Source organism: Chiroxiphia lanceolata, chromosome 9 (genome assembly GCF_009829145.1).
Source record: "Chiroxiphia lanceolata isolate bChiLan1 chromosome 9, bChiLan1.pri, whole genome shotgun sequence".
NCBI lineage: Eukaryota > Metazoa > Chordata > Aves > Passeriformes > Pipridae > Chiroxiphia > Chiroxiphia lanceolata.
The window spans coordinates 19241012-19257579 of record NC_045645.1 but is presented as its reverse complement, the minus strand read 5'-3'; the positions used below and the strand labels follow the sequence as shown (position 1 = coordinate 19257579).

The 16568-nt window shown below is 35.2% G+C and overlaps 1 protein-coding gene across 1 annotated transcript in view; it reads right to left on the bottom strand.

Moving 5' to 3' along the window:
- The window catches only part of LOC116791060 (hornerin-like), a 64238-nt gene that overhangs the window by 30102 nt on the left and 17568 nt on the right, over positions 1–16568 (bottom strand). Inside the window, exons 7-24 of the mRNA XM_032696724.1 lie at positions 15569–15677; positions 14899–14925; positions 14493–14531; positions 13675–13719; positions 12271–12312; positions 10947–10988; positions 10033–10065; positions 9135–9170; positions 7978–8016; positions 7331–7348; positions 6705–6740; positions 5638–5679; positions 4662–4691; positions 4372–4407; positions 4010–4051; positions 3698–3727; positions 3386–3421; positions 718–756 (exon numbers count right to left, since the gene is read on the bottom strand). Of these exons, the coding sequence (XP_032552615.1) occupies positions 718–756; positions 3386–3421; positions 3698–3727; positions 4010–4051; positions 4372–4407; positions 4662–4691; positions 5638–5679; positions 6705–6740; positions 7331–7348; positions 7978–8016; positions 9135–9170; positions 10033–10065; positions 10947–10988; positions 12271–12312; positions 13675–13719; positions 14493–14531; positions 14899–14925; positions 15569–15677 (721 nt within the window). The remainder of the gene's footprint in view (positions 1–717; positions 757–3385; positions 3422–3697; positions 3728–4009; positions 4052–4371; positions 4408–4661; positions 4692–5637; positions 5680–6704; positions 6741–7330; positions 7349–7977; positions 8017–9134; positions 9171–10032; positions 10066–10946; positions 10989–12270; positions 12313–13674; positions 13720–14492; positions 14532–14898; positions 14926–15568; positions 15678–16568) is intronic.

Genomic DNA, 16568 nt, shown 5'->3' with positions numbered 1-16568 from the left:
ACAGATAAGTCAAGAGCTGTGTCACCTGTGACACAGCTTAGGTCAAAGGAACACATTTTTCAGTGTTTATCAGTTTGATTGCTGTTATCTGTGTCCATGTTGTATTGCTTCTTATGACGCTTTTCCATGCGTTTCCATTCATGCTTAATTTACACCAATCCTAATATTTCTGCTAAATACTTGTGAAAATATCTGTATTTATATTTCTCTTTAATTCTTGTTGCTTTCCTCAATACATTTATTTAACCATAGGTTTACTACATGACCTCATTCACGATCCATTCACCTGGGATCTCATCACTGAAGACACTGTCTTTACTGTTGTAGGTATACACAAGTAGAAATGGAACCAGGATGAAAACTACTAATTTAATTCCTGTTCCACAGGAGCCACTCTCTAATCCTATTTTTTTCTATAGAAAATAAATGGAGCAACATCCAAAAATTCCCAAGGAAATATTTTATCTGTTTATTAAGTAGAGAGATTAATCACTTTTCTGTCTTCAGTGTGTAACTCTAAATGGGAGAAGCATTTCATACCAGTTACAATGACAAACAATATCAGCCTTCCTTGATCTCTGTGCTAGATAAATCCATGTAGCAATGAAAACAGTTGATTGAAACTAACAAATATTATAGAACTTGTTGAAAAATGTGTCACTACTGGAAAGAAAGCTGGGTCTGGTTTTCAAATAGTTTGGAGAAAAAGGAACTTACTTGTCCACAACCACTGCTGCCACCTGAAGAAGATCCACCCTGCTTGGGAAAAAAAGAAGAGTAGCCTGTAATCCAAATATTCATTTTCATTCATTTTCTCTATTTCAAATACAGAAACAAATTTTCAAGTGCTTTAGATGCTTGACTGCTTAAAAGGTTGGGCGTCTACATCCCTCTACATCGAACTGTGAATTTTCTGGTAAAGTATTTGTGTATGTTGGAGACTATAGTGCATCAGAAAGCTAACACCTACATGCACTCCTTTCTACATGGGAAACAGCTGTTTCAGTGTGCCTATAATTGCCAGACTCACAAAAAAAATTCACAACTCTTATTTTTAATGGTTACATACTATATTATTCTAAGAAACAAACCACAGAATTCTCAATACATATATGGGAACATCACATACATGCTGTATAATGACTGGTGACAGACTGACACTTACCTGTCCATAGGAACTGCCACCTTGAGGCTGGTAGCCCTGCAAGAAAGGCAAGAAGTCATCTACAAACAGAGCTACGTAGTCTCTTAGCAAAAATGCAACAGAATCATAGAATACCATAGAATACCAGAGAGAAAAGCCCAGTTCCAGTAGAAGTTCCTCTGTGCTATGTTCTTTTTTCCTTCATGGTATTTCAGTGGTACAAACCAAAATCAAGGATGACTCAGCAACACCAAGAAGGAAAAACACCCACCCACACCCCAAAGTCCATTTACAAGACAGGCTCCTACAGAAAAGCTCAGTGCATTTCAGCACAAAAGCCTCACCTGGCCATAGGACTGGCTGCCTTGGGAACTCTTTAAAAAAAAGAGAAGGTATTTATCACCTGGACAAAGAGACTTCTTTAAAGAGCATAACATTTTTGACAATACAGCTGCAGGTGGGGTTCTCAAAAAGCGCAAAGGAGACAGAACAGTATGCTGGCAGCTGGGCTGCAGAAGCCATGACTCAAACTGAGGTGCAGACTGCCAAGGGAAATATCAGTCTCCAAAATCTGCCAGTCTTTCTGGTCACAGAGATATCAGTGAAGAACTTCCTACAGAATATTTAGTTTGCTTACCTGGCCATAGGAACTGCTGCTACCCGAGAAACTTGACCCACCCTAAGACAAGGACATAATTTGGTTACTTCCCTTTTGCTAAGGATCTCAGCCTGCATTGGGAAAAGCAAGCAACTACTTCCTAAAGCTGTGCAGGGCAGTATGAGGAGCAGGACATGCTCCTGGCTCTCACGAGGATGCTGAGTGCCATTATTTCACATACTGGGATTCCAGATATCTAAGTAGCACATGGATAAACACACACTTTCAGAGCAAATGTGCTTTAAAGATCAAATTCTGAGGAATTGCTAAGTGCTTTTGCTGTGCCATGGCACTCCATTTCTCAAAGGCTGCATTCTGACTGGTGACTGACTGACGCTTACCTGGCCATAGGAACTGCCACCTTGAGGTCTGTAGCCCTGTATGAAATGAATTATTGATTCATAATTACTGTATTTGTGAAGCAGATGCCCCTCTAGAGTTTGCCTCTTTGTGGGGTAAAAAAAGCCAGAATAAGACAGAGAATGTACAGGCTCTGCTGCTTAACTAGAGTTATTTTTATACTTCTAATTCAGGATGAAGAGCTGTATTTATTGAATGAGAATTGTAGAGTAGTTTTACATGTGTCTCAGACAGGACTCGAGTCTTATGAAGGTTTTCCAGAAAGGCATGCAACATTTCTTGCCTGCCATTTATTGGACACTGGGATTAGATGGCTAATGGTAGGTGAATACTGATTTCCCATCTTTGTATTTTTCATGGGCCCCAGTTGCACAATTCCCTTCCTCTGAGGGAAAATAAAGATGAAAAATAATTTTTAAAAATTAAGGAAGAATCTTAAAAAAACATAGATTCATAAAATGAGAAAAAACCCAATGAAATTAAAATTATCAGGTCAAGTGAATTAGCCAAAGGATGACAGTACTTTTTGAAAAACTCTCAATAATATAAAGTTACTGTGGGTATAATTTGCTGATGTAATCTGCCTTCAATATAATCTCATAAAAGAGCAGTTGTTTCATGTACATGTAGATATGTGCCACAGCTGTCTGGGACAGTTACAAAGATGGGGGATTACCAAATAGAATTTGAAGGATCTTGTTTATTTCTGCTATCTGACATAAGAAATCTTAAAAAAAAATCATAGCTATTTCGGACCTGTTTTAATTTACATAAAAACTGTAAAGGGAGGTAAATATTCATCATTTACAGGCTTTATGACCAAATCTTCATGCAGCTGAGAACCTATCCCAGTGTTCTTTAGTTCCTCAACACTGTTTCTCTGTACTGAGAGCAAAAGAGACACCAAAGAATTGACCATAAATTTGTCTTGTACCCTGAAGGTCAACTAGAACGGTAATAGCATCAAATGGACTATTTCTACCATCAATTTTAAACTTCCATACCCATGGAAAAGATAAGATAGCAGCAGAAACCTATGACTTCTGCAGATATCCATGAAAAACAAAATGGTAATTTTCACAACAAAAGTTTTGAAATAGATTCAGAGGTTGGTTTTTTTTAAGAACTCAATATAAATTGAAAACAATATTTTAAGATTGGCCAAATTTTGCAGGGCCATGGCACTCCACTTTCTCAAGTGCTGTATTCTGACTGACACTTACCTGTCCATAGGAACTGCCACCTTGAGGCTGGTAGCCCTGCAAGAAAGGTGAGAAGTCATTTACAAACATTTACGTAGTCTCTTAGCAAAGATGCAACAGAATCATAGAATACCAGAGAGGAAAGCCCAGTTCCAGTAAAAGTTCCTCTGTACTATGTTCTTTTTTCCTTCATGGTATTTCAGTGGTACAAACCAAAATCAAGGATGACTCAGCAACACCAAGAAGGAAAAAACACCCACCCACACCCCAAAGTCCATTTACAAGACAGGCTCCTACAGAAAAGCTCAGTGCATTTCAGCACAAAAGCCTCACCTGGCCATAGGACTGGCTGCCTTGGGAACCCTTTAAAAAAAAGAGAAGGTATTTATCACCTGGACAAAGAGACTTCTTTAAAGAGCATAACATTTTTGACAATACAGCTGCAGGTGGGGTTCTCAAAAAGCGCAAAGGAGACAGAACAGTATGCTGGCAGCTGGGCTACAGATTGTCCTACTCTCAGCAAAAGCCATGACTCAAATTGAGGTGCAGACTGCCAAGGGAAATATCAGTCTCCAAAATCTGCCAGTCTTTCTGGTCACAGAGATATCAGTGAAGAACTTCCTACAGAATATTTAGTTTGCTTACCTGGCCATAGGAACTGCTGCTACCCGAGAAACTTGACCCACCCTAAGACAAGGACATAATTTGGTTACTTCCCTTTTGCTAAGGATCTCAGCCTGCATTGGGAAAAGCAAGCAACTACTTCCTAAAGCTGTGCAGGGCAGTATGAGGAGCAGGACATGCTCCTGGCTCTCACGAGGATGCTGAGTGCCATTATTTCACATACTGGGATTCCAGATATCTAAGTAGCACATGGATAAACACACACTTTCAGAGCAAATGTGCTTTAAAGATCAAATTCTGAGGAATTGCTAAGTGCTTTTGCTGTGCCATGGCACTCCATTTCTCAAAGGCTGCATTCTGACTGGTGACTGACTGACGCTTACCTGGCCATAGGAACTGCCACCTTGAGGTCTGTAGCCCTGTAAAAAAGCAAGAAGTCATTTGCAAACAGAGCTGTATACTCTCAGCAAAGATGCAACAGAAAAGCCCAGTTCCAGTAGAAGTTCCTCTGTACTATGTTCTTTTTTCCTTCATGGTATTTCAGTGGTACAAACCAAAATCAAGGATGACTCAGCAACACCAAGAAGGAAAAACACCCACCCACACCCCAAAGTCCATTTACAAGACAGGCTCCTACAGAAAAGCTCAGTGCATTTCAGCACAAAAGCCTCACCTGGCCATAGGACTGGCTGCCTTGGGAACCCTTTAAAAAAAAGAGAAGGTGTTTATCACCTGGACAAAGAGACTTCTTTAAAGAGCATAACATTTTTGACAATACAGCTGCAGGTGGGGTTCTCAAAAAGCACAAAGGAGACAGAAAAGTATGCTGGCAGCTGGGCTGCAGATTGTCCTACTCTCAGCAAAAGCCATGACAAACTGAGGTTCAGACTGCCAACCTTGAGCATTTTTGATGTTGAGTACTGACCTCCCTGTTGAACTGATCCTTACAAGTCATACCTACCCTTGTGATAGGTTTTTATGATTGCATGTAGTGCTACAGACAATACTGACAGGCATTTGCCTCCCTCTCACCCCCAGCTCCACAAAAGGAGAAAGTCTTGAAGAGCCTTAATATTTGAGTTCATACTATACTAGTCTCAAGTTTTAGTTTTCAACAATTTATGATGACATTATGTTAGTATCTGTTGAATCCACACACTTGTTTTTCACAAAAGTAGCTTTATCTTCATGGCTTTAAGTAATGCTGAAAACCACTGCACATCGGTCCATGATTATGATTCTTCATCATTCTTGATATGGCTAAGCAACTACCCTTCATGTCTTTTGGAATTTTAGGTCTAATATACATAGGATCTACCAGTATGGGGTTGATGGTGTGGTAATGAGCCTAGAATCACTTTTCCTTAGTGCCATGATCTTTTTGCTCCTTTCAGAGAACACACTGAGTGGAACACAATCATTTCAATTCAACCTATCACACAGGAAAATACATTTGTGATTATTCTGAACAAATTAGTTGAACACCAATACCAGATGATAATTTTATGAACAAAAGTCAGAGAGATAGAAACATCTGCAACCTGTGAAATAAATTTTAAAATGCAGAAAATAATTTATTTCTGAGTTGTGCTGGCCCTGTTTCAGTGAAGTCTAGAGGAATATTTGTAGCCCCCTTTAAGTTCATTTACCGTGATATAAGTGCTGCTGCTGCTTTGCTGTCTTTGTCCACTCTACATGGGAAAAAAAAGTTAGTTATTTTTAAGAGAAATTATGTACTAAGACATTTCAAGAAGCAACTCCATCCTTTTATCTACTAGGTAGTTTGAAAATCATGAAGAGTTCATTAGACCTTTTCTTACTCCATGCCATCTCCATGTGATACATACATATACAAAATGTATATAAAGATCCTTCACAAATAAAGTGCTAAAAGTATTTATACACTTTGATATCATGTTCTTAAAGAAAATTCATTGTATAACACATCATTGTGTCATACTGAGGTATTTCAAGCGAGTTTAAATAATTCTGCCCTTCAGTGGTACCACACAAACCATTAAAATCATATCCATTTGTATTCATATTATGACTGAATTTTCATGACTAAGTACAACAAACTTCTGACAAAGGTTTTGTCAAAACATGAATTGAAAAAGCCATGGTTACAATTAAGCCAAAGGAAAAGTCACTGCAGAAAATATTTTGATTCCCAAGAAGTATGTGGATTATGAGTGGAATCAAATATAATTTATATCTACATATTGAAAACTGTTAACCTGTGTAATCAAAACACTGTACATTTAAATTCAGAAATAAAATAACAAGGAAATTTTATTTCTTTCTCTGCCAGCATTCATCACTACTCATGAAAGAACATAATGCTATACATTTTGAAAGCAATGATCTTCAAAAGACAAATGTCATCTGGGATAACCTGCTGCTGATCTTCCAGTGAAAGTGAGAATTTGCTGTAGTCTAACAGACTGGCATACGAAGGAAGGGAAGCCTAAACCATTAAGAGTTGGATGTAAGTTAAAATTGCAAAGGACCCAGAAAAAACCCAGTTGCAATGGTCTTTAATCAGCAACCAAGCAAGATATCAACTTTGTGGTAGTCACAAAAACACCCTACTCCACCACTGAAGTTATACCTAAATTATCCATACTTGTTTGTTCTCTAGGAGGGGAATAATTACTTAGTTTACCGAGACAAAGCTTCATTTAAAACTCAAGTGTAATGGAGAAAGAATGTCTACCTGTACTATGATCCTTGTAGCAGAACTTCCCAAACTCTGAAAATAAAGTCCACAAACAAAAAAAAAAATCATACAGTAAATTTAATTGCCTTGTTTAAATGCAATGCACTTGAACAGAAAATACCAAGTTTGTATATACCACTTAGTTTGTGAAACTAAAGGGAAAGGTCATACGTGTGATGTACTGAGTATCAATTCTTAACATCCAACATTAAACTAGTTTATTCTCAGCTCTGAAAGTCTGGGGAGGCAGACTGGCCCTACTACATAATTTTCTACACTTACATCTGCTTCTCTTACAACTGATATGGGGAGAAGCAGAGCACAGGTTATGCCCTCTCTGCACTAGCAGTCAGCTTGGCTCTTCCAAATGTGCTGAGTGAAGCTAAGACACCATCATCACTGCAGCTCTCTCGCTGTCACCTGCATTGGACACACATCACCACACGTGCAAATCCAGTTCCTGATCCAGCCATTTGTTTGCTGAATTCTGGGGCATGAGGGACAAATGCAGAAGCGTAACACACACACCAACCTGAGAAATTGGCTTGATTCCATAAGAACTATAATACTAATATAGAAATATTAGGAAATAATAGGAAATAATAGGAAAAAAGTATGCTTACCTGGGGGAAGGTATGACGCTGCAAATGAAACGAAACAATTTTTACTTATTTTGCATGAGGGCTTGTCCAAACAGAACATTGCAGCAGAGAAAGGGAAAAAGGACCCTTATCTTTTGGATGCAATACACAACCAAATGTCAAAGGATGATATAAAAAGGACAGCATAGAACAAATGCATCTTAATCTTCATTCAGGATAGAACAACATGTTCTATTACAAATTTAACACCGATAAGATATTACATCATACAAACTCACTTTAAACTACTAAAAGCTAAACTTACTGTATGGATTCCAAATAAGCAGAGTGGAAATTTAATAGTTTAAAAATGAGAATGGAAGTGAATTTACAAAAGAAAATTGAAATGGAAGCAGAAACTATTCAGGAACACAGAGACTGAATGCATTGAGTCTGGAATCTGCAGCTAATCCAGTCCCTCTGCAAGCACTAACAGCAATCACAGAACCACGAGATTTGTACCTATCTTATAACTGGCTTTCCCTGAATATAATTATGCACTTAGGGTAAACCCTGCCTGCCAGAGAATTGTCTCCATACACCAGGACTCTTTCTGAAAAATTAAAAATGTAGTTATTTGAAAGCTTTTTGAGTCAGAATTCTCAGTATTGTAAAGAAAAACTGCTTACCACAGGTGGAAAAGGGTTGCTGTTGGCAACGACCACTACCTATAGAGAAATCAGAGGAAGCTGTTTACTCATCATAGTGTCTATTGTTAAATATGTTAGAAAAATGAAGAATACTGACATCTCTATATTTACAAACTCTGATAATAATGCTATGGATGATCACTTTTATAAAACAATTTAACACATTACCAAGCAAAGAAGAATATGTATGTACACATGGTTTATGTAAGAGTGTAAGGAAATAAAAGACTTGCTCCCAACCACACAATGACTCAGCTGCAGAGGCAGAAGCAGGATTTCATGTATTGTACCATATCCACTGGCCTGTACTGTGTGGTTTTTTAATCTTCAACTTTCCACTCCAAACTAGAAGATTAATTTATTTTGTTGTTATTCAATATCATGCTAAAAAAAAGACTTCATATTGAGTTTATTAAAAAGAAAAATGAAGCCAAATGCAGACAGAATGAGGTGTTAATGTTTTCTCACTAAAGCTCTCCAGCTCTCCTCACCTTTTTTTTTTTTTTCAAACTGAAAGCAGTTTGTATTACCCAGTGGTGTGAAAAGGAAAAGGAGAGTTGGTGCTCTCAGAAGTAAAGAATTCTAGTACAGAACAGGAAGAAGTATTAAAAAATAATTGAACAGTATGTTTTAAATTCTTAAAACAATGGTAAATTAAAATGAATAAAAACATCTGTGAGGACATGAATTGGTACACTTTGTGTTTACTGAACACACCATAGTATTAGCACTGAGCTTTCTGGGGACTAAACTGAGAGGAAGAGTCCATTTAAATATAATTATAAGTCAAATTCAACAATAAAATGAATTCTATTGATTTCACTATCTCTGAGCTACACTTACTCTCAACCCCCATATGAATAATAACTACATAATTTATATACTTAAAATCCTAATTACTTCACAATTGCTATCCTGACTTTTTAAAAAGAAACATGTACTTTGTATACAATTGAGTCAGCTAGCAGCAAGAACCACCACAGCGCAGCACATCAGTATAAGGTTTCTAAGTACCAAAACAAACCAAATCATATGAATCAATCTGGGTTAAAACCTTGAAAAATCCTAACTGAAGCAAAAGGAGTTGCACCAAGTTATAATTGTAAGAGTTTTTCCCTTTGAAACAGAGAGCTTACCTTCTTACTGGAATCAGAGCTGCTTGAAGGGACAGACTGTAAAGAATACAGAATCCATATTTTGCTTAGGTAAATGTATGGCACATTAACTACAGCACTATTTTTCACAAGAATGTTTTGCTAACATGATTCCCCTGATGTACCAAACAAAATAAGATTCTGAAGAAAAATATGAATGTATTGGCAATTACTAAATGAAGAACCAAAATAAATTACCTAGCTTGATTTTTTTTCTAAACACCCAATTATTTTGTTATTTTTACAGAGCACTGTATAAAAGCTGCAAATGTTTCATTTAACATCAAATTGGAAGTTTGTTTATAGTAAAAATAATCTATTGCTAGAAAAAAAATTAAGCTCTTCTACCTTCATCAAAAAGGAAAACAACCCAAACTCCGGAATCCATCCCCTCAAAATTAAAAACCCTACAATTACAACAGCATCTGGGAAAAAATGAGATATGCCATCAGAAGATAAATGTTTAAAATGAAGCATAAAATAACGTGCAGTGAAGTTATCTATTTCATTAACCAGTAGGTACAATTGCATAGGCAAAAGCCAGAAAAATAGTTTTAATTCTTAGTAACTATCAAAGAAAGTCACTGACTTCTGGAAAATCATAACAAAAGTAACTGGTGTCCATTTTCAGAGTGAATACAATTAAGTTTCTGTGCAAAACAGGACTAAATAACTTCTAACGAAGTGGATATAACAACATACATCAAATATGTAACTCATCTGCTGAAGTTGTTTTCAGATATTGTTACTGAACCATTTGAAGGCAGTTCATATTTATCCCCTTTCATAAGTTTAATTATTGTTTGGTAAAAGTTGGGCATAACTGCTTAGCCCTGAATACCTTAGGAAATTGAAAACATGTTGGAAAACATGTAGTTACCTGGCCATAGGAAATGCCGGATGAAGATGCACTCTGAAATAAAACCATAGAACAGGTATTTATTTAAATCATAATTTGTTAATTATATCTAGAAGTCATCCTTAGATGTACACTTCAAATGAAGCTGATTTTACCTATATTTGAAATAAATCTAGGGCAATAGTAGAGTATACTGAACTTGCTTAAAGATAACTGACGTAAAAATTTCCCAAATTCTACCATGATCATAAGCTTACTGTTGCTCTATCAAAAATGCAGTTTACACTTACATATTAAACAAAGATAAAATATATTTAGGAACTAATATAACTAATGATGTATCTAAAGTTGAGCATATGATTAAGCAGTTTCTTGGCTAGGGTTTCAGTTTCTGACAAGCATTAGAGAGTGTGTTCTCCCTCTGATAAATATTTTTATTTGCTTTTGTGATTTTAAAAATGTAAAATATATCAGATTTTAAAATAAACCTGTTTTCAAGTGAAAATGAAAGAAATGAGATTGACAATAGAAATTTCTCTACTAATTAAAGAATTACTGGATTAATACATAAAGACTGTAAAAAACCCCAAACAGTATTGCACAGTATGCAATATCCAAAGACAATTAATCTGATAAAAAGCATTACACAGTAGGAATTCTGACATTTTAGTAGGCTAACAAATTAAGCATTTGTAATAGGTGATGAGCAGCCCTTATGACATAAATGATCACACTTTGAGGAACTGACAGTGTAACACCTTTTAATTTTGGTTTTTAATCTCAGAATAATATCTCAGACTAACACTGTTTTCCTTGATATGTTTAGGAAGAATAATATAGCTCTACAGAAGAGAATCAAATGCAATTTGCAATAAGGAGATGAGTTAAGAACCATAGTAAGAGACAATCAGTAAAAACATCCATAACCAGCTTACGTCTCTGCAGGCATGTTGACCATATGTACCAGCAGCACCTCCCTAGGAAAAAAAAAAGAAACCAGTTATTTCTCATCTATAGCTGCTTCAGAAGGAAAGTCACACTTCAGACACCCTCAATTCTGATCTTTATGTAAAGAATAGATGATAAGGAGAGCATTGTAGTCTCCACTGCAAATGTGTGACCATAGAAGCCCTTTGTCTGTTAGTAATTATCTAGTGGTACTTGGGAAACATTTTAAAACAGGTACTGTTGAGATAGAATTTTAATAAATTATAAAGGTTTTATATAATGCTCGTAATTCAAACATACTATGTATGTCGTATGTCATATATACATACATGTAAAAATTATGAAGCAGAAACCCAAAAGAAAAAAAAAGCTAATATCTTCCTGATAGTCAATAAATTATAAAATGTAAACATTCAACATAAATAGTAACAGTTCCTTTTTTACATAAACCTCAATTGTTACTATTATTACAATCAAGTCTCCTCAAAACCTGTAATTTTATTTTCTTTGCAAAAACCCAATACATATTGTGATGAATTAATTTTATATTTTGCAAGTACTGATGATATGAATGTTTTACATTTTTGCACTGTTTCATTTACTTTTCATTTTTTTCTTTTTATTTTGATGAAATGTTTGGATTAAATACAAATTTTTATTAAAAAATTAAAACCTTGTCTGGAAAGTGCTGAAAGGAAAACAAAATAATTATATATATATTTTAATCCGTGCAATTAGTCACCATCTTGATAAAAATGCTTCAGGTAAGTCTTTGATCTATTCAGCACATTCATTACATTACACTGTTGCATCTTTCGCCTATTTCTGGATGACTGGCTTGACCTGTTCAGGATTCATAACTTCACAACTATCCCTGCTGCCTGAAAAACGAGAAACTGAAATAGCCTCAGTTCTTGCACAAATCTGTGTGACCACTTCTGCAAGGAGGAACTACCTAGAACATGCAGACAGACTTGCACCAGTCTTGTCTTGAGTAGAAGGAAGAATAGATACCTTGTATAATGAGTGTAATGTAAGTGCCACAGATAACCCCTTCCAGTCCTTTTTTTTTTTTCATGATTCTATAATCTACATGTTTCTATTTAACTTTTTAACTTCTCTGTTTTCCAGCTACTTAATATCATTGAATAAACTGTAATATTCATCCTCGAGATCTCTCTTCATTATTTTCTGTTTGCAACAGAAACTCCCACATGAACAGTCATATTAAATAATGCCATTGAAGGCTACGAGTTACTATAAATATAGTTATGCTGGGGACAAAAGAGTAAATGTAAGAATAGTGCTTACAGGGCCACATCCACTGCTGCTTATTGTGTAGACTACTCCACCCTGAAATAAAAACAGAAGCCAATTATTTTCCTGTAAAAAAAAGGGGGGAAAGACAGAAAAAAGGCAACAAACTCTGCCGTTTTTGGCATGAAGAGCTGTGCAGCTGACAATGTGTATGTGCTAGTAAGGGTAAAGCAAGTACAGAGGTTACCAGTTCACTGGCAACTGCCTGTAACAATTCTAATTTAATATGAGACATTAGTCATCATCTTTATTTCACATAACTTCCATATGACTCTGTCATCGGTCATGAAACCTTTCAAAATTTTACTAGAGTGGTTCATATTTTATAAAAAATTAATAACTTTAGGTACTTAGTGCCAAGATGAGAAACTCAGCTCTTAGAAAAGAATATGTATTATATATGAAACAAATACACTGAAGAAAATTGGGGTTTAGCATATACATCAAAATAATTTGTATTTCTTGATATCTGGTAATTCCAGTTACAAGTAGTAAAGATTGAAAGAATAGAATATTACTAGATAACTCACTAATAACTACAAGTAAGTAGTAAGAAATATACCCTTGAGAAGGTGGAGACATATCAGAAAGCATCTAAGAGTTAAAGGGTAAATAGGCAAATTAATGGTACTGAAGATAATTAATTAAAAACCAAGTATATATTTCTGTGATGAATAAAGTAAAAGTGGTAAGTGAAAATGCAGACATACTCCAGAAGTTTTAAAAGGCTAACTAGACAGTGATTAGACACCAAATTTTCAACTGCAAATATAAGCCATTGTTAAAAGCAATATAGACATTATACTGGAGCTTTAATATGGGCATGAATATCTGGGGAAGTTCAGGGAAATTTTGTAAATTCTTGTGGAAAAGACAGTGAAACACAAGTATATTTAAATCTTTCATTTTGACTATTAAAAAAGAGGGGGGAAAAAAGGAAAAATACCTGATGAATTAAGAATAGGTACAGTTCCATTTTCATTATGCCAGATGTCACTAAAACTATGAAGTAAATGGTTTGTGACTGTGTTTGTATGCACACATGCACACATAGGTAGGAAACCTCTAGGAAGATGGAAGAAATATTTTTTTCCTGAAAAGAGTCAGGTCAATGCTTAACAAAAATTATTAAATTGTGAAATCAAAGGTAGTGAAGCAGCTTGTAGGTAAAAATACTGACAGCAAGCTATTGAGTTCAACAGAGAGGAGGTAATTGAACTTAGTTCAGGTACTGAACATACTGTTTACTGGATGAATAACTCTGCAATTCTGTGTGAACTAGCAGAGAAGATATTTCAGTACAGTGCTAAATCACCTCAGTACTCTGTAGTTACACTATTTTAGTCATTCAAGATTACTAAAGGAAAACATACAAATGCTGGAATTTAGGGCTCATACCTGACTGCCTGAATAGCTGCTCTGAGAGGAACCTGAAGGTCCAACCTGTAAAGAAACCAAAATGGTATTTAATATTTTGCAGGAAAATTATTTTATGTAAGTGATTTTCAGGAAAGAAAGTTCTACTTGGTGGGAAAAGGAAAAACCCACAAATTACCTAAGACTTCATACCACCAACTGATACTATCAAAATTATTTCAGAGATCTTTCAAGCCGAATAATCAAAACTATACCCAGCCTGCTGTTATAAGTAACGTAATTCTGCTGTTTGCATCCTTGTTTATCTGACCTCATACACTTCTGCCCATCACTGAGGAGGGAAACCCACACTGTCACAAGTAGACTAAAGCCTTTTACTGATATGACTATGTAACCATTAACATATTTGCTGTAAAAAAGTAAAGAAGAAAAAGAGGCTTCTTCACTGAGCCGCAACTGGTAGTTTTCAGAGGAAAAAAATTAAATTGTTATATTTTATATCTAGATCATGATTTGCAAAAGGCAAGGTTTTAGAGCAGTTGGAATAAGTGATCTTGATCAGCAAGCAACCACTATGAATAAAAAGTGAAGACAGAAAAAAGAAAAATTCTGTAAGAAAGTTACTTCAGATTAGCTAGAGAGAACCTGCAGAAGGAAGTTATATGGCTGACAACTACTTAAAAGGTTTTGGATTTTAATCAACAAAGGTGAATTGCCAAAAAGGAAATTAAATTGAGTAACGAGGGATAAAGAAGTGATAAAGAAGCAGTTTTTGACCAGGTCTTAAGATCTTGGGCAGTTAGCAGCATTGTCAATGTCTTTGGAGAAAGAATATTTACCATGATGCATCGGCCTTGTGTTGTGTAAGTCCCTCCACGCTGCAAGAAAATACAGGTTCCAGTTACTGGTTATTGAGTGGTGTATAAATACCAAATTACTTTAAACAGGAAATCAACTGAATTCACATTCATGGTCTGAGTGAAGAAATCAAGTGTTTCATTGCTGACAATATATTACATACTTTAACAATCTCATCTGAGAACTAATATTAACTAGCTAAAAATAACAATACCTTCAAAACTGAATACAAAAATGAAAGCATAAATGAGATCTCTCTAGGAAAGTAATTTGAATGGTACAATATAATCTTCATGCTGCAAACATGAAACAAGTGGAGCAGTAGGACAAGAATTCTAAAACTGAGGTAACTGAAAATCGGGAAATTGAAGAAAAAATTGCTCTTACCTTGTTACATTCTACTTCTATCATAAGCTGTGGAGGAAAAAAAGAAAAAAGAGGAAGCATTACCAAATTATTTATTGCAGAAAAAAGTGCAGCTTATTATAGGAAACAAGAAATACTTTTGGTGAAGGGTGAGACTAAAGACAGGTGTTCACTCTTCTAGATCACAAGCTTATAAATCAGTGCTGCTACAGTCAAGAACCAATATGGTAGATTTGAACAGGTTTTCTTTACTTAAGTGGACAATCACGTTTAATATGTTTCATATAAGCATAATTCTTGGCAGAAAAAATTTAGCAAACTCCTTTCTAAGAATATGCTGCACAGCTATAGTTCCTAGGGACTGGGGTAAGAGTTAAGAACAGCACAGTACACCAAAAGTACAGTACAGTTCTCCTTATGACCAATATTCTTTTCTTTTTCTTTATGGTATGGGTTGTTTTGATAACTAGATTATTACCTTTCTTATTTCTGTGGGAGAAAAATACTATTTGCTGTATTTTTTCATCATTTTAGTAAGAGGATTAGGCAGATTAAAATTATTGAAAACATGTAATGATTTTGGCCATCTTAGTTAATGAATAAATGACAACAAATATATGTCTTGTATCAATTCAAAGATACTTTAATTTACTGTATCAATTTCTAGTATGCAAATACACTCAAAACATACCTTCCTTTTACTTTTTCCTGTCCCATTAACTGACTCAGAATGTGTAGGTGTGAGAGTTTTGCTTTGAATTCCAACCCAAAAATTCTCTAGATTTTGAACAACGGTTGCACTAGAAAAAAAACAAAATAATAATTCTTTTCCTATCAAAATATTTCAGTATAAAATACCAATATACTCTCCTCCCCCCTTCCCCCAGCCAAGAAAATCCACTCTATTTTGGTTTTAGAGGTATACAATACAAGTTTCACAGAATGTTTTTCCAGTGACTTATATTTTATTATCACCTGACATAATTTTGAAGACAAATGAAAGAGATGCTGAGACAAACAGAAGAGGAAAGGACACTATTTGAAGAAATACTCATCTCGGTGAAGAGTATCAGCTCAAACACCCATAAGAATTGTCACAACTCTTTCCTATTCTGACAATCTGTATCTATGATGGTGAATCGATTTTCATGGCATTAATGAGTGGAAACAATTGTGCTTTTGTGTTCTTTTACCCATTCTTTGTATTCCTCAAGATATAATGAAGCAAGGCAAAGATAGCCCTATCATAAATTTGCACTTCAAACAATTCAAGTTGTCAAATATTTAGATATTTCCCAATTACATCAAGCATGTATTTTGTTAGACCAGGTGGTATTTTTACAAGCTTCAGATCTCCAAGAAAAGTAGCATTAAAAGTAGGATAAATTTGTCTTCTCCTGTTTCAGGAGTTTCAGCAGTTAGTTCATGGGTCATAAACTGATTTTCAAATTTATTTTAGAAGAATTTACATCAATCTACTATTCTTCCACTGTTCAAAATGAAAAAAGGTGTAATTGAACAGAGCCTGAACTTCATGTATCCAGGGAACTAGTTACATTCATTTTGTTGCTGTTGTATTAAAGAGGTCAAAGCGTAAAAACAAGTTATTCAAAGAACCACTAATAGCACTGTGCTTAATGGAATTATTTACATATATTAAGATCTGTAGGACAGTTTACCTTTTACACTAC